Raw genomic sequence first — 18,618 nt, 5'->3', positions numbered from 1 at the left:
TGGTAGTGAGGAAGGTGATGAGGATGGTGATGGGGTGGTGGTGGTGGTGGTGGTGGTGGTGGTGGTGGTGATAGTGGTAACAATCCCTTTGGGGATAGCTTTAGGAATTGTCATTTGAAAAACATTGTTTACTTGAGAAGACAAATTTGAAAGTATAAAGAAAATCCCTTTTTTTATGTCAAGCTATAAATTTTATAGCTTTATGTCAAGCTATAAATTTCCACACGTGGATTAGAAATAGAAGTCTTTAAAGCAACCAACCACACACTTGGACATCGGGTCACATTTATGGATCTCCCCGACAGAAGCACATGTCCCAGCTTTGGGGACCTCACGTTTTCACCTGTGCCCTCAGGTGTCAAGCTGGAGCACCAGAACGCAAGAGGCAAAGTGATTGTCTTTATGTTTTCATCTCTCAAATGGATACCATTTCTTTGGATTATGATTTTCCTGCAGAACTCCTTAAAAATGGGGCTTACCCCAAGGGGTTCACAGGAGGAGTCAGTGGGATGAAGGGTTCCTCGGGGCCTGGCATGTCGTCGGCCTCCGCTTTGCTCCTGGGCTCTTTGAAACTTCGGTGGGGAGACTCATAGCACCTGCTGTGCATGTCGAGTGAGAGTTAACAAAATCGAGTGAGAGCAGCCAGTTGCTGTAAAAACATTTGTAACCCTTGGCCCGCAGCAGCTGCGTCTGCGGTGTCCCCTTGCACAGCCTTTGTGGGTTGGGTGTGGCTGTCCAGTTTGAAGCCCAGCCTTTGACGTGCTCGATTCCTAACTTGCCCCATGAGCCAGGCTGCCCGGTGCAGGCTGTGCGTGGGCTCCTTCGCGACTCTTCTGCTCCGTTCTAAGTTCAGTGTGACCCAAACCGACTCCACCTGTGTGCTGGGGCCTCTCAGAGCGTCACTTCTTTGTCCCGATCTTGACATTGGCCCAACGCAAGACCATGGAATGGACGTGTACGAATGAGTAACCTTTGGAGATCTCTGAAGGTGTCATTTTCAAGGAACTTTATGTGTTCGTTTTATAGGCAATATGTTCATTTCATCATCTCATACCAAACATAATGGTCTACCCCTCGAACCGCTTTTCCTATTCACACAAGACCTTCCCATAGGCCCTTCAAAAGCTACGTCCTCCAGAAAACCTGCCCGACAGTGAGGACCCTACCTGTACCCTCCTCTGGTCTTCCCTCCCCCGCCTCTCTCTCTTCCGCTGGAAATGCAGTGAAGCTGACACTAAGCACACGGTGGCATGCAGATTTTTTAAAATTAGGGGAGGTTTAATTTGACAGTAAGTCTCGTTGTAAAACGACTATCAGGAAGCAGCTCGGGGAGCTCTGGGCCTGGTGCTGCTCGTCTTAGACACAGCATTTATGTCCCCGTTTGCCGGGGTCACTGTCCCTGGTCATGTCCTCGGGTGTTTCTGCACAGCCCTGGCTGGTCCTGTGTGGTGGCGCCTGCCGGGGACGGCCAGAACCCTCGGCACCCACCGCCGGGAGAGCTTGAGGCAATTCTCCCAGTTGCGTGGAGGCAGCATCACGCCCAACATCGCTGTTCCAACGTTAAGCGGACAGTGAAGTATTAGCTCTCAGCACCTCGTTTTCCAGCTGGGGAGTTTGCTTCCTCGTCTGCTCTTAATGGCTCTGTAGTCAGTGGTTTGATAGATCTCGAAATAGAGGTACTTCTTCCTCGTCCAACGATCACAGGCTAATTAAAAGCTTCTGCCTAATTAGAAACCAGGTCACCATCTCTGCTACCTGTCTACGTGGGTATTTCAGAGGAGCCTCTGGCTGTAGCACGTAAGTCTGACTCCTTCCCACACTGAAATCGTGACGTGAATCAGACTAACCCAATAAGCCAGTTTCGGGCCTGGCCAACCTTAACTTCGAACACGCACGGTATCTCTTACTCCATTGGGGTTGCTCTGACAAAATGCTGCAGACTGGGTGGATTATAAGCAACAGAAGTTTATTTCTCCCAGTTCTGGAGGCTGGAAGTCCAAGGTCAAGGCTTCTGCAGGTTCACTGCCAGTGTCAGCCCGCTTCCTAGATGGTCGTCTTTTTGTGGCAACCTCATGAAGCAGAAGGGCAGAGGAACTTTCTCAGGCTTCCTATGTTGTAAGGACACTAATCCCAGGACCTCATCACCTTCCACAGGCCCTGCTTCCCAATCCTGTCGCACGGGGGTTAGGGTTCCAACACAGAGACGTGGGGGCTCAGCCATTCAGATCGCAGCACCCACCTCGAGGGGACCGATACGGGTTTGTGTCTGAGGCTAGACCAGAGATTGTTTGTACACTCCCCAGAGAGATGGCTGGGGACAGCCTCCACTTTCGTGGACTGTGATTTAATGCCTTCGGTGAGTAGAGTAAGCTATTCGAAAGACGTAGCCATGTTTTACTAGGCAAAGCCAAGAGCAGTGATGAGATTGAGGCTGCATTAACTTGTCAAGAGACCAGACTTACTGGAGGTCTCTCAAGTAAACTCTGTTCCTCCCCGGATGGTCCGAGGGTCTTCAGTCCTGTTCGGCCCTTAAGTCATGGCCTCAGAGTGCTCAGAACGCTCCCTCACACAGGCACGTGCTGTGCCTCGCCAACCAGCTCTGGCAGGAGCAGCCTCTGGTCCCTTCATGCGCCATCTGTGGGCAGGTGTGGTATGAGTGCTTTACATTAATTCACTGAACCCTCACGGAAGTCCACACAATAAGCATATGAGGAAACTGAGGCTTGAGGATGTCATGTAGCTGCCCAAGGTCACATGCCTTTTAGGAGGCAGAGCCAAGGTGGCCGGTCTGTACTTGGCACTAGAGGTTGGCTTTACATCTGAAGAAGAAGGAGGAGGAGGAGAGGGGGGAGGAGAAGCAGAAGCAGAAGGAGGAAAAGACGGAAAAGGAGGAAGAAGAAGAAGGAGAAGGAGGAGAAGGAGAGGAAGAAATGCTAGTATTTAAAAAAACAGGATAAGTGATGAAAAATTGGGCATTTAAAATACACTGCTGCCCACTTGGGTCTGCCGGAGCCCGCAGGTGACAACAGAGGCCGTCCCCACAACAGGCAGCCCCAGCTGGTGTCCATGTAGACCAGCAGCTGAGAACACACCCAGGGAATAAATGCTGTTTCTGTTCTATAACTGTTGGGGGTTTTTTCCTCTTCTGACTGACTCGTCAAATTAAGTTGCATTTCAAAAAGAATATTTTCTTTTTTCCATTTCTTTAAGCATCTGCATCTTATTCCAATGTTAGCTAATAGTTAATTCTGAATTTCAACAACATTATCCACTTTTGCAAAGAAAGTATCTTAGAGCTTCAAATTTGTAAAAAATAGTTTAAGGATCTTTCTTTTCCTTTCTCTGTTTATTATTTATTGAGTATTATTATTTGAACGATTTATTTCTTTTCTTAATGGCTGTCCCTTTCTCCAGGCAACAAGCAGAGTTTCTTCAGATGATTTTTTATCAGAAATTTCTACCTGGGAGAAGAGTTGAAAAATAAGTTATCATTTGTGTAAGTTTATCATCAGGAAACACAGGGAACAATGGAGAGTGTATTTTTGTGACGACAATGACACACATTCCTAATATTTGGCTGAAACTAGTGGTTGGCATATTTCAGAGTCGGAGGCGTGTGCAGCTGTGTGATCACACCGCAGGGGTGCTCATGGTGGTTGGCGCATCAGCAGTCACAACACGCATTGCCGAGCGCGGCGTCACAACACGCATTGCCGAGCGTGGAGAAAGGGAGCCGAGCATGGAGTGCCATTGGAAGAGAGACGTTCTGAAAATGAAGTGTTGGCAGGAGGGGGGTCCTGTGTGCCTAGTTCTGAGTGAAAGCTAATTATGGTCATATTACCAATTGTGCAGAAAGAAGCTGTTGATTCTGGCGCCTAAGATACACAGGTGATTGAACTTTTCTTTTTTTAAACAAAGGTGCAAGCATTCCTTTTTGGTGAAAAGCATCTCATTAAAGTGTGGACAACAGAACATTTAAGTGTACCCTCTTGTGTCAAGAAGAATGAGAAATCATAAATAAGTAGTTTTAAAAGGAAATTAAAACTGACAGGATATGGTGCGCTCAAGGATGCCAAGTGGACTGAATGCCGTGGCTTTTAGTTATGCAATTTGTGATCTCACTTGAAACGCGTTAGAAAGGTAACGGTAAAATATCGGATCACTTAACGCCTGGAGAGATGCTAAAGACCCAGTGACTGCGGCTTCCAACAAACGAGGCTCTGGCTGCAGAGCTAGCCCGCATCTCGTAGGTAGAGGGCGCTCTTGTAAAGAAAATACTGTCCCACAGGCACCGCCCAGAATCTCGCCTGCTTGGTGACGTCAGCGTCACCATGGAGACCTCGCTTCACCACGGGGGATGGACCCACAGGGTCCTGCTTTGGAAATGTGTAAATAGCAGTCGCCTTTATTGCCTTTGTTTCAATTGCTGCCCTCGCAAAGGATGCAGACCTGAAGCACAGAGAAGAAGGAAGTCCATATTTGTCTTTGCTTTTTTTTTTTTTTACCCTGTGAGCAGCTTAGTCTGCTAGGAGGACTGGGTGGAATGAGAAGTTAATGGAAAAGCTATGAATTCAGCTTTGACATTAAGAGAGTCAGAACACTGACTATGGTTGTTTGGGGGTTTTTTGAGTCAAAGAACTAATTAAACTTCCTTTAAAAATTTATTAGACAACTTTTAGTATAAACTATAAATGTAGAATATATGTGATGACTGTTACAATGGTTTTATTAACTGAAATTTGTAAAACCACAAAGGTAAGGGGACAAGTCTCTGTGTGCTGGAATAGATTGTTTTCCTGCAGCTCGGGAGCTAAGAGCCTGCCTTTACCTTCTAACTGGCCAGGCTTCCGGTTGCTACTGATCTTCTGTTTATCTGGCTGAATTTTTTAATCAATAAGATGGGGGTAGTAGTAACAACTGTTGCCAAATAGAGGGTGTCGTGTAATAACGTATATTGAGCATTAAATGTCGGGATGTGTACAGAGCTACTTGTATTGCTCCATCGCACTGGAAGGACTTTCACCTTTGTGTCTTCATCACGCAGTTCCTGTGGTAAAGACATCAGAACCAACACTGACTCTGGGAACCGAGAGGGATTAAGTGACGGGCCCAAGTCTGTACAATGGTGAGGGCAACTCTGGGCTCGGAGCCCAGGCAGCCCGACCCCTTGTGGGGCTTTCCCATCACATCCAGCACTTGCAACCCCCCATGTTTTCTGAGACCCGGGGGGCATGGCCTTCCACTCAGCACCACCAGTGAGAACCTCGGATGCAAGGAGGGGGATGGTTTTGTGCGGGGTTAGAGTCATAAACGAACCGGAGCAGGAGGTCAGAGTGGCACGTCCATAGACTAGTTTTCACGGTGCGCTATGTGTTGGTTCCCTCCTTTGTTCATTACACACCGCACATACGCAGTTTCTTTCCCAACGTAGGGACATTCCGACGGAGTTCTCTCAAGGGACTGCAGATCTCTGGTTCCCACAAAACTAAAAGCCGGTGACAAGTCCCGAGAGGCCCTGAGATAAGACGGTGGGTCACGGAACTCTGTGCACCTGCGGGAGCAGGCAAGCCCACTGGCAAAGGCCTTGCGCAGCGCCCCCTTCCGGTGGGAAGCAGAGCCGGGACCACGTCCCAGCTTCACGTTGCAGCGCCTGCCAGCTTTGCACCAATTCCCTGAGGCTAACGCCGAGTATGCTTTTCACCAAAATAATTATGCTAACAAAATTCCCCTTCCCAAAGACGGAAGGGGCACCCCGTACACTGCGCTCTCTCCAAGTCTGCGTAGGGAAGAAGCCTGTTGCAGCAGTGCCTAGGAACCGCATACTCCGCTTTTTCGTTTTAGTTCTGTTTGTTTATGTGGGCATACCTCATTTTATCGTGCCTTGCTTTGCCGCACTCCACGTATGTGTTTTTAAACAGATGGGAGGCCAGACCCTCCACCAGCAAGCAGATGACAGTGGGCTTTATTGTGGCAGTCCAGAACCAAATCCCATGTCTCTGAGATGTGCCGGTGCTGGGGGTGCGTTTGATTTGGGCTGATAGCTGAAATTTATAGAGGACTTACCTCCTTCCGACTCATGGTCTTAACTCATCTAATCTTTGAAACAGTGGTTACGATACACCGAGGCCTGGAGAGATTGACTTAACTCAGAACCCGGGCTTGGCCCGCCGGGCTGTGCTCTGCGGCAGCTGTGCCAGAGACACATTTGCTGAACGGGACTCAGCGTTCACAGCAGCGGGGAGTCCCTGCAGACTGGAGTGGAGGGACGATTAGGCGGAGGGAGGTAGGAGGTACCTAATGGGGAACAGTCATGCTGAAAACCACACAAGTAGGAAAGAAAAAGCCCTCAGCTGAAAAGAATAAGTGAAGACGGTAAGTGGGAGAGTGTTTCAGGTTAGAATATCGTCTGTCCGGCCTGTACCATGGCCCCTGCTCGGCCCAGGACAGAGTGTGGGAGGCGGGTGTGGACCAGGAGGCTGGTGCGGACCAGGCTAAATCCGTCCGGATGGTGACCTGGTGTTGAGGGCTCCCCTGCTGGTGGATCTTTCCCCAGTTCTTCTAACAAGGGGCGGTTTTCTAAATCTGAATTTGCCCCACAGGCTGCCCCTCCCTTCCCTGGTGGGGGGCCTCGAGCAGGGAAGTGGTGAAGGGTCCCCGAGCAGAGGATCCTGGGAGCCTCGCCGTTTCCGACAGTCGGACGCATTCTTGGCTTTGCGTCCCGAAGCCTGAGGGCTGAGTGGATGCACATTGCTGGAGACTGGAATGGCTTTTCCGCGTCTTCTCGTGCTGGGTGATGACAGTCGCTGCTCCCCAACAATCTCCGCGCGCCTTTCATCTTCTCGGAATCCCGGCTTTGGAAACGACATCAAAAGTCCGTCATGTTTCATTGCCCACTTTCCGACAGAAGGGTACCCCAGCCGTCCAAGTGGATGGTTGTCTGTTCTTTGCATCTCAGGCTTCGAGGAGGGTCCTTGGTCCAGGCTGGGATGCCGTGGCTGGCAGCCCGCCCTTCCTGCGTGTTCGAGTTTTGATATTACTGGTTGGGGCCAATGTAGGCAGACAGTCGTTCATCTGGAAAACAATACCATGATTGATAAATGATAATAATAAACTCTGTTTTGCGTACTCGCCACTGTGAACCCCTGTGGCCCCGCCCTGTGGTGGTTATCTGTCCACTTAGCGGTCGCTCAGAACCTGCACGCAGGTGGTCAGGTCGGCAGTCTGGTGTTCTGAAATGCAAATGGTGAGAGACGTGGGAAGAAAGGACAATTTCCTGTGCAAAACAGTCTTGTTCACCCATCAGAGATCTGTTGCTGGCTGTTTGGCACAGCACCTGGCACCGACTAGGCTCGTCCTAAATGTTTGCAGGAGTAAAAGAAGAAAAAAAAAAGATAGCAAATAGCTGGAGAAAGCGGCTGCTTCGGAGGACGGGGTGAGGGTTCTCGCCTCTGTGTGCTGCCAGAGTCCTTTCAGCCCCGGGCTCTGTGTGAGGGAAGAGTCTGGAATCAGACAGGTTTGGGAAGAAGCCGGGTCTCTCTCTCTCCTTTTCGGAGTTGTGAAGTATCGGACATTAGCTCAGCCAGCATTTTGAGGAGACCAGGTATAAAGAAGCCTGTCAATCGGATAAACTCAGTATTTCCCAAGTTGATTTGCACAAAGGCTGTTAACCATGCGCACTTGAACTTGAGGAGATACTGCTCTTTAGGCTTACCTGTTCACATTTTCACCTGAGGGAGAGACCAGGTCTTATTCTTTTGTGTGTGTACATGCTGTGTGCTAACTGGCACACCTAGGCAAAATACAGACCCAGGCAGGTAAAATGAAAATGCCCAGCAGGGGGTTGGGTAAGGTCACACCAACACGGGCCAGGGCCGCTGGGTGGGGGAGCGGCGATGAGGATGTAAAGGTGGGTAGGGTCACAGCTGGAATCGAGCTGAAAGGGAGGGGTAAAGCCGACAGTAGGTTCTGAAGCACCTGGCCAGTGTTTAACCCAAGCGTGAGATCGGGGCTTCTGGCACCTCTCTGGGAGACCTGGCCCTTCCTCCCTGATAATTACAATGTCCCTCTTAAGTCCCCTCTGTCACCAGGCTTTTGCAGACAGAATAAGTATTGGGGACCACGGTTGTACCTCACTTAATGTTTATATTATCGAAATGTTCTAGAAATTTCATTCTCAAAACTCAGCTAAGAGGTTATTTGGAAATAAGAGATTAATTGGGAAAACTTTCTGAAACCCACACACCATTGCATGGGGGGCCTTTAAATAAAGTCCTACAGCATCTCGGTGTGTCAGGGAAGTGTCACCAAGAGCTGACAAAGAGCGAACCCCAGAGAGACCCCGCACACAAAGCCACAGGCTGATGAGGGAGGGGCCCGTGGTAAACAGAGGCAGGAGAATCGGACACCCCAGGAAGGTTTGAGTCTCGTCCTCAGACCACCAAGGGAAATGCTGTCAGAAGGTCTGTTTTCTACGGGCCACTTGGTCGTGTTTGCTCCAAGGGGTCATCAGAAATTGAAACGAGGTCGGAATCAGCGGTGTCCCTGGGGCAGGAGAAAACGTCACATTGCATAGCCAAAGACAGAGAGCAGGCTGCCTGGAATTATTCCTTGTGACCACACTTAGTGGAAAATGGTATTTAGCTCTCAGAGTTCTTAATGGAGCTCAGGAAGTTGAACACAGATCGGACGGTTGTCTCAAACCTCTGTCCCTTCCCGTGACTGTGAGGAGCCGGGCAGCATGAGTCACTCGAAGCTGAGCATCGCTGCAGTGGCCGGCTCGCTGCAGCCGAGGCCGGCGTGCCCGCATCCCAGCAGGAGTGGACTCTGTCTACCACTCCTCTCCTGGACGGCTCCATTTTTGTTTCGACCAGAGGCGGAAGGGGGTTACGGGATACCATCACATTCACACCATGACACCACTCTTCTCTTCTGCAGTCACCCCAGGCGGCCATCACCAGGGACACAGGACAGCACCAGCTTCTCTGGAGCGTCTTTGTCGCTAAAAATCACGTGCTGACTTTCATTGCTCTGGGGGCCTGTGGCGTGCAGGGAAATGAAGGGGCGCTGTTCTCCCCTACGTTGCCACGCTCCCTCTGCTATGAAAGGAAGGGGCTCTTACCTCTGAGCCTGTTGATTTATCAAGTAGTAAATGTGACAGTTCCCGGGGCCCGTCTCCCAATCCCGCCCTCCCGCACCACTGCCTCCTGACGAGTCTCTCACTGGGAACAGATGCCGGAGCCCTGGCTTTGCAAGTGTTGGGAGAGGCGGGTGGGCGGGCGGGCGGGCCAGTACTGGACGGGAAGGGAAGCAGCCGGGGCCACCGCGGGCCTGCCGGTGCGCCGGTGCGATTCTCTGACCCCTCGCTGACTGCCCTGCTTTTCTCTTGTAGGTGATGTGCCTTCAGGACTTTTTTGGTGACGATGACATTTTTATTGCATGTGGACCAGAGAAGTTCCGTTACCAGGATGATTTCTTGCTAGATGAAAGTGGTAAGGAAAAAAAAAGTTCAAAACCAAGGGAAATTTGAGGCAGCTTTCCAAAACGAGCCGCGCCAGGCCGAGCTGATGTCAGCCCCGAAGCCACCAAATCAGTTTCAGATCCTGGCCCAGCGCGGCTTTTCCAGCGCTCGGGTTTCTTTGATTTTTTAAAATTTTTTATAGAAAACAGATGAAATGATAATGGGGAAGGTTAAATCACTTAGAAGGGTAAATTACCAATGGCTAATTTATAACCGTTTAACAGCTAAATTTATGTTCCCTAGACCAGCAAGGTGTGGATTTCTACTATTTTAATTGTGTATTTTCCTCAAAATGTGTACTTGAGAGATACGTAATCATAAAATTACGGGGTGTGTTTCTAGGCTCCGCTTCCAGGTGGCCTCCTTTCCTTGCCTTTTCTTTTAAGCACTTCAGAATTTGACATCGTTGCCACGCCTGAGGAGCGTAGCTTCCTCCCATTCGAGCTGGCGTGTGGGAAAGGGGCAGTCGAGGAACAGGGCGAGCCGCGTCTCAGGCAACGGGCGTCAGAGGTCGTGACTCCGGAGTCCCCTTTTCTGACACTACAGATTGTCCCAGCGTCTTGCACAGTGTCACGGAAAAGGTTTTTGCAGAGGTCTTCACGTGAAAATCCTACTTCTAATTTAATGATGGGGATATCACATAATCGTTAACAATTCAAGTTCTAGATCGTTGGAAAGGGTTTTCGAAGTGATGGTGAGCTTTTGCCTAGATAAATGCAAATAGGGCACACTGGTGAGCTTTTGGCCACGTGGACGGGAAATCTCCTACTTGAGCACCGACACATTCGGGTAAGTGATGCAGTGTGCTGTCCCCGCTCGAATGCTGATTGCTATTCACGTGGGGCATCGAGATTACGTACAGATGTACATACCAGTTACATGCATTTGAGCGTGCGTACTACAATTATTTCATGGTTTCTCAGTGACTCAGTGTGTGTAGGGAGGGGTAAGCATAAGAAAGATTCCCCCTTAATTGTGAAAACGTCAAATGCCCAATAGAAGTATAGAGAGATGTGTCATTTGAAAGACTGAAGTTATTCTGGTTCAGATTTTTAGCAGGAAGAGTGGCTTTGGTATCTCTTCCCTTCTAAATAAGTTTTTCCTAAATATGTTCTGTCTTTAATATGCATGCCCTTTGAGGGCAAAGATTTATGCAGATAAGTCACATATATCGAGTCCCCGCCCACCCCTTCTTCAGGGCCAGGCAGCTTGGCCAGCGTGCGGAACAGGGGCTGCTGGGGGTCAGGCAGACGAGCGGACGGCATAGTTTTGAAATAGACAGCCTTGACTTTCCACTTACAGAAAGTAGCCACTTCTGACAGAATGGTCTGGGAGACCAGATGCATTCTGAAACGAAAGCTCTGTTTGCCTCTTTGATACAGAAAACCGGCCGTCTGCCTGGGACTGGAGTACAGCTCTGTTCCCACCAGCAGGGTCGACATGGGCTCCCAAGCCCTGGATCTCTGTCCCGGCCCCGGGGAGACTGGGGGCTGGGCAGTGAGGCCTGGGCAGGGGTTTGCCTCCTGACAGTGCGGGATCCTGCAGCCTGCCCCTCCCGCCCTGCATGGGTGAGGCAGGGCAGGGCAGGCTTTCTGAAAACGCAACAGAAAAATACCAGGAAGTCCTGTGTGACTTCCTGTTAGAACCCTTTTCCACTAAACAGAATATGCACGATCCCTCTCCCTCTGTGTCTGCCTCTCCGTCTGTCTGTGTGTCGGCCCAGCAGGGCACACACGTGTCAGGCACACACGTGTCAGGATGCCTGGCGGATGCACCCTCACCGTGTGCTGGTGTGAAAGACACTTGCTGAGTGACAGTGCCCTCCCCGATCCTAAAAGAGACACGTGGATTGGGGGGAGCAGGGGCGGGGGAGAATCTAAATTGAGATTTTCTTTCCCTGGGTGAACTCAGCCCGGAGACTAGATTCCCACGGTGACGACGGCAGTTTCCTGTCACGTGTGTGCATGGGCCCATGCTAATGCGTTCGGGCTGGAATCCTTGTGAAAGGCTCTGAGCCTGATGCCACCCCGCTTAGTGGTCCTGGCTAAATGGCGTTGGCATGTGGCGGTTGCATTTGCCTTGGTCCAGAGCGGCTTCCTACAAGGCACGTCAGCGGGGGGGGCACAGGTGTCTCCAGAATGAATACTCCCCCTGGTCTGTGCTTGACTCCAGGGCCCCACAAAGTGGCCGGCTGGATGCTGCCAGGCGGCGCCTTTACTTTTAATCTTTAAGAGCGAGCCCAGCTCCCAGCCGGGATCAGCAGTAATGCACCCCCCAATTACTGCTGGGGCGGTGAGGGCTCTCCAGTGACGAGCTGTCCATCGGGGGCACGTGGCTCCCTCGGCTCCCTGGGAGCCAGATCAGTATAAGAAACGGTGAGGAGCCTCCTTCCTCCCCTCAGTTTTCACGTGGGGGAAAAAAAAAACCCACCTTCCTGTTCCCAGCTCAGAATGGAACCGTTTTAGCAATACCGTCATCAATGAGTGACGTATTAACACCTTCGGAAACGGCGGCTGCAGCCCAATTATAGACGGAGACAGCAGGCCAGCAGCTCCGTCTGCGGCATGGGCCGCTGTCTAATTTAGAAGGACGAAACACACGCTAGGAAAATGCCAAATTGCAGACAGGAGACTCAGCGTGGTTTTGCTTCTGTATTGGTGATAAGTGGGCAAATTTGCAATTTGTTGCCATTAAAACGTGGCAAGATTTTGTTGAGAAACGCCTACCTCGGCCCTGGGAGGGACAGTTACCTCCGTAGTGGTGTCTGTCACGAATGTCCCCCTGTGGCTCCCCCACTGCCTGGCCCCAGCCTCCACACCGACGCCCCCAGACGAGCTTGGCCAACTTTTTCACCCGCTCACCTCCCCACTCAGGAGTCTAAGTATCTGTCGTCCTCCCTGTGTGTGTTTGTTCCCACCAATTCCCGAGTGCTCCTGGTTCTGACGTCCACAGGCGGCACTGGAAACTTACTATTTCCCCTTAGAGGCACAGGTTTCCTAGGGCTGCTGTAACCAAGTCCCACACACCGGGGGCTAGAACAACAGAGATCGACTCTCTAGCAGTTCTGAGGGCTAAAGTCCAAGTTCGAGGCACAGGGAGCGCCTTGCTTCCACCGAAGGCTCTAGGAAGAATCCTTCCCTCCGCCTTCCTGGCTCCTGGGGGCTGCCGGTGATATTGGGGTCCCTGAGCTTGTCCCAGCATCACCCCGATCCCTGCCCCCACTGCCACCTGGCTTCCTCTGTGTGCCCGAATCTGCCTCTTCTCATGAGGGCCCCGGTTGGTGAGTCAGGGCCCACCTTTCTCCAGTCGCACCTCGTCCAAACTCGGTTCCACCTGCAAGGACCCTGTTTCCAAGTCTGGTCGCATTCACAGGCCTCCATCTTTCTTTGGGGGGTGAGGAGACTCAGTTTATTCCACCACAGATGGTGTTTGAACTTTTCCAGCTTTTGTTTGAACTTGAGTGACAAGTAAAGTCATTTCCGTTGGTCTGTGTCGGCCTGTCTGCAGATTTGCGCAACTGTAGCTTTATGTCCATTAGCGGAGAACGCAAACCACGGAGCTGTGACCGGCTGCCCCTCGCCTGCCTTTCAGAGGGAGGGGCACCGGGGCACCTGATGGGTCAGAGGGATGAACACGGATGGGGGCTGGCCCGCGGATGTCAGCGATGCACTTGACAGAGTGAAGAGGAAAATAGACGGTCTGCGTGCTCGGGGTGGCTGTATTTCTAGGCAAGCTGCCTTGTCCGAGAGGTTCTGATTTCACAGGCTGGTGTCTGGGGGGCTGGAGGAGTCTCTGTTAGAATTGGCCCACGATGTCGCTGACGGGAGGGACTGTGTTCGGTGAGGGTCATTGCACAGGGCTTGGCCCAGGGTCTGTGTCGTTCGGCAGGGTTAGCGGTGTCCCCTCGTGAAGCTGATCGCATGTGGGCAAAGCCATCTGCGGGGGAGGCTGGTGTGGTAGCAGACAGGACGAGAGCCGCGGGATTTTTAGCAGAACAGGTAGTTTCTAAGGAGATAAAACTGAATTGGTACAAACAAGTGATGCTGTCACTCAGCAGGGCTGTCCGACCTTGTGGCGTCCCTGGGTCACACTGGAAGAAGAAGAGTCGTCTTGGGCCACATGTTAAATACGTATAAACACTAACGAAAACTGATGAACAACAACAACAACAAAAAGATTTTAAGTAAATGTGCGATTTTGTGGTGGCCCGCGTTCCTAGCCATCCCGGGCCGCATATGGCCTGTGGACCACAGGCTGCAGGTTCGACACCCCGGTGAGATCTTTATTTTTTAAAGGAAGCCGGCGCCACAAGCTTGGTGAGCAGCGGTCCAGTATGAACAGCGGCCCCTGCGGAAATGACCCTGGGTCCATCGCTTGCCGTGGGGCGCGGCCCCTTCCGTGTCGCAGCTCATCTGTCATAGGGCCTTTCCGTCCTCTGCCTGAAGACGGCAAATGTTGGCGGAAACCGAAAATTAACATTAAAGATGTCCCTCAGAAGTCACACAGCTGGTGTAGGGGCAGAGGACGGGTAGTGCGGGAGTGCAGGAGAAATTTAAATAGTGAGCTCTCCCGTGAGAGAGGTTTCTTGTCGGTTTGTAACATCCGTACTTGTGAAGTTGCGGACGTTTGAGACTGCCCTGAGACTTTTGGAGTCTGCGTGGCGTGTGCAGGCGTGTGCAGGCGTGTCCACGTGTGTGAGCACAGCGTCCTGTCTCCAAGACCGGCTCCTCTCTGCACCACAACCCCATCTGAGCACCGGCCCTTCCTGGGTGTGCGACTCCAGAAGGGGCATTTCCTCAGCTTCCCTTATGGACGCCGTGGTGCTGGGTTTGCAGGCTCTGCTTGGTAGATGTTTCTAGAAACGTGCCATCCCAACCACTTCCCCTGGACTCCACTTCCCCCGGACTCTTGTCCTCAGTGAGGTGACACGGAAGCTGCCTCCACCATGCTTGCTCAGGACCCTCACTGCTTCCCCAGCTTCTGTAGGTCAGGGAACAGGGTTAGATGCTGCAGCGGCAGGGCCAGCCCTGGGCGAAGGGCGGAAGCCACAGGTCTGGCCCGAGCCCACGCCCTCTGTGCTGTGTGGTCTCTCGATCCCACGCCTGCTTCCTATTCTGTAAAACACCTTTCTTCCCCTGGGTTGTAATGGACCCCAAATGAGACAATAAATGTCAAGGCACGTCCAGAACTGTGTTCCTCATTACCGAGTGACTGATGTTAGCGAGGGACACCTCGGCCGAAACGCACGTCCGTGTGGGCTGCAGCTGGGCCCCGGCTCACAGAGCCGCTGGCGGGGCGTAATGGGAGGCAGATGTGACCCCGGTCTGCTGCCGGGGCTCGCGGGGACCGGAGGCGGTTATCAGCCTCTCTCTTCCTGCACTCCACTTCCACTCCTGTGGTGGAGTGAAGGGGGAGTTTGGGACTTTGGAAGACATTCGCCCCACTCTGGAGGGACTCTCTGGGAGGACTCTCTGGGAGATTAAGCCAAAGCACCCTCAGAAGCAGCCAGATGCCTCCAGCTGACGCTCTCAGGCTTCCCGGCCTCTATGGCCATGTTGATTTGGGTTCCCGGGATGGGTGACGGCCGCCCTGCTCTGGGCCAGGCTGTGGACTCTGGTCCCAGGGACACTGGGAGGGTGTGCAGAGCCTGGGGGAAGACCAGCCGTCCTCCCAGGGCGGGTTTTGATTCATTCTTCAGTGCAATCATGTATTTACTCAGTAAGCTGAGCTAACTGTCCACGGGCCAGACGGCGTGCAGGGCGCAGAGCACGTCGGGCAGGAGCACTTCCTTCCGCAGAGTGTGAGTTTTGATGTCGCTGATGTCGGGGGATGGCCCAGGACAGCAGGGCGGACCCGGGGGGTGTGATGCTGAGTGAAATACGTCAGTCAGAGGAAGACAGAGGCCCTGCGATCTCCCTCATAGGTGGGATCTAATAGAAACAGAATGGAAACAGAGCCCCAGGCACAGAGAACAGGCCCACGGCTGCCAGAGGGGAGAACAGCTGGGGGCCTGGCAGGAAAAGGGGAGGAGAGCGGGAGGCACAGGCTGGTGGTCACAGAACAGTCGCGGGGCTGTAGGTTCAGCCTGGGGAACGTGGTCAGTGATGGTGTGATATGGTGCACGGTGCCCGGCGGGCACTGGAAGTGTCGGGGACGCTTTGTAAAGTGTGTGACTGTCTAACCCCCAAGCTGTCTGTACACCTGAAACCAATACAGAGTGAACACTGCAGTTGGAAACTAAAAATATTTTTTAAGTTAAAGCCAAAATAAACAAGCAAACAAAAACGTCAAAGGATCTTAGGCACTGAGCTTTGACCCAGAACACAAACGCGGCGTTACTGCCCTCGTGTGCTGTGTCTCTGTGGGGAACTCTTGTGATGGAGTGACTGATGACTCACAAAAGACTGGTAATTCGTTACAAATTCAAAGTTTTAATCGGATCACCTGGCCAGTTTAAATTGCACCTGTGGGTAGAATTCTTTCAGATGTGTGGTAATTTATGCTGAAAAACTTTGTGTGTCGACAGACGTTAATTCTCGGAAGGTACAGTTCTTACTGAAAGAAAACAGCGCCGTCTTCCGAGGAGTTGCCGTGTTTCTGTGACACTTCGCTGCCGCGCAGAAGCTCTGCTGCCATCAGTCCCGGCCGCGCTGGTTCGCGGGGCGCAGCCTGATGTTTGGCAGAGAGCGTTTCGGGGTGGGGGGTTGTTTGTTTGGCGTTTCAAACAGAGGACACACTGGCTAACGTACTTCGCTCTTGTCAGTGGTCCCCGTCTGCCGCTTGGCAGTGGGAAAAACACGGGCGTACTGGAGACTTTCCCCGCATCGCTCCGTTTCAGCGCATGTCCAGACAGAAACTTCCCCCGAACACAGTGATATTTTCCATTTTAATCCACCGCCAAGCTATGCAGACATAGGGAGTATTGTACTTCGGCGACAGACTCTAACTCAGGGACCAGCCTGTTCCTTTGCTACAAATAGATCGAGACGTTGCATAACACACTCCGTCTTGTCTTTACCCCGTCTCTCCTGGTGCCCGGGAAGTGGGCTGCTTTGTACTGGGTTCAGTACCGAGGACGCCCGAATTCGATGACAGGGATGGACCCTACCGACGTGACCTTAGAAATGAGTCCCGCATGTGAAGAGTCTTGGAGACCATCAGTTCACCCTCCCTCCCAGTACCCAAGTCCTCTCCACAGCATGGTGGCAGCTGTTCGTCTGTCCCCAGCTCTGTTCTGGAAGCTTCCAGCTGTGTGAGAAGGCCAGTTCCACTGTCCACTAGTGCTGTTTTTTGTTTGTTTGTTTGTTTTTAAGAGAGGGAGAGAAACATCATTGTGTGGTTGCCGCTTGCACGCCCCCTACTGGGGACCTGGCCCACAACTCAGGCCCACGCCCTGACTGGGAATCGAACCTGCGACCCTTTGGTTTACAGGCACCATTGAGCCACACCAGCCAGGGCCACTAGTGCTGATTTTTACCACGTTTCTCCCGTACATTGAGCCCAGAGTAATCTGTCTCTAGCTTGTACACAGGGGTCCTCATTCTTCCACCCAGAGTAGTGACCACCACCCACCGCCTTCATTCCTGGGAGGTGAGCTTTCCCCCAACATCAGCGTGATCGGTGTCATTCACTGCACACTGGTCTGTTTGTCTTTCCCCCACAACCAGGTGTCCCTATGTCATTGCTCATCTCCCCTCCCCACCACCGCCCCTTTCTCTCACCTTTCCAGAAAAGAAGAGTCTTTTCCATTCTGAAGGAATAACAGTGTTCTCGACTTTGTCTCCCCTCTTCTTTGTGGCTTGCCTCTTCGGCCTCCCTTCCCGCTGTGTTTGTGGATTGGTTGTTTTTTCCTGGGTTTATTGCCTCTTTCTCCTCAATGTGTGGCCCTGCTGAGGTTTCCCCTGTCCTACAAGAGCCTCCATCATCTCTAGCATCTCATCAGACCTCAATGTCCTTTCTGTCTCTGCCGACAGCGTTTAAAAAATTCCTGTCCCCGAGGTCTCTGCCTCCTCGTCCTGGCTTGCTTTGTATACCTTTGGGTCAATGGTACATCGAAAACACAAGGATTATGTGGGGTTTTTTCACGTGATAAATTGTCTTCTACTCTTTTTTTTTTTTCAAATTTGTACAGTAGCAGAAGCTCTTTTGCCGTGGGATGCTTGGGCAATCTCAAGACTTTCCTGCTCCCTCCTCAGATAGGAGAACATGTGACGGATTTTTTTAGCTACAAATCACCATCTCAATTCTAAGTGAACACGTCTGGTTGCAGGCAAAGTCACTCAGAGTTGGCGTGCTCTTCCCTCACCTGTCCTGGGCTCCACGTCGCGAGTCCCTTCTCAAAAGCAGGAGGGTAGGGTTGACACCCTCTCTCCTTTGAATCACCTCTTCCCTGTGGGGCTGGTCCTTTCAGGATTGGGGAAAGTGGGAGTGGAGTGGGTGACGAGAGGGGGCGGGGGAGGTCCTGGCCTGACTGCTGGTGTGGGATGGCTTCGGGCTCTGCGCCCGCAGCTGTGGTGTGAAGCCAGCTTCCCTTGGGGCCTCTGAATGGTCCTCCAGGGACCCTCGGTGGGAAATTTTCACTCTTCCTTTTTGATGTCACTCATTCAGTTTCCTCCAGTTTTGCATGTTTTCCCCTCTGTCCTTGTGTTCAAAAGCTCCCCCTGTTGGCTTCGGATGATCATCTTGGGAAGATTTTAAATGAGGTTCATGCCAACTCACCCCCTCAGAGCCACCAAAACATGCATATGTCCTTTGCCCCAACAATGGGCCACTCAGCGCAACCAAGTCTGCCAACTCTGCAGCCGAAGGGCCACGGATGAGAGCCCAATACTCGAACGCCATCCCCTGTTTGCCTGCAACTGCGGACCACACCAGCCAAGACCCCCAGATCTCCCGGCAAAGCACCAACGGCCCTGAAGGGAAGCAACTCCCCTCTTTGAGAATAAGGGAGGTCGTAGCGCAGCTCTCCCTGAAGAAAACCTTCTCTCCGATCTTCTCTCTCTCGAACAACTCAAGCCTTTTATATCTTTGAGGTGGGTTGGGAGACTCAAGCATGCCATTTTTTGTCTATATCTACTTTCGTATTTATAGAAGGCAATCCA

General features: G+C 52.0%; 1 protein-coding gene across 3 annotated transcripts in view; it reads left to right on the top strand.

The window, feature by feature from the left end:
* Positions 1-18,618, top strand: part of DCLK1 (doublecortin like kinase 1) — a 246,453-nt gene that overhangs the window by 110,601 nt on the left and 117,234 nt on the right. For all 3 annotated transcript variants that reach the window (XM_053916496.2, XM_053916499.1, XM_053916498.1), the window contains exon 4: positions 9,389-9,488. In XM_053916496.2, the coding sequence (XP_053772471.1) occupies positions 9,389-9,488 (100 nt within the window). The remainder of the gene's footprint in view (positions 1-9,388; positions 9,489-18,618) is intronic.

This window comes from Desmodus rotundus, chromosome 13 (genome assembly GCF_022682495.2).
Source record: "Desmodus rotundus isolate HL8 chromosome 13, HLdesRot8A.1, whole genome shotgun sequence".
Classification (NCBI taxonomy): domain Eukaryota; kingdom Metazoa; phylum Chordata; class Mammalia; order Chiroptera; family Phyllostomidae; genus Desmodus; species Desmodus rotundus.
This window is presented reverse-complemented; position numbering and strand designations above follow the sequence as displayed.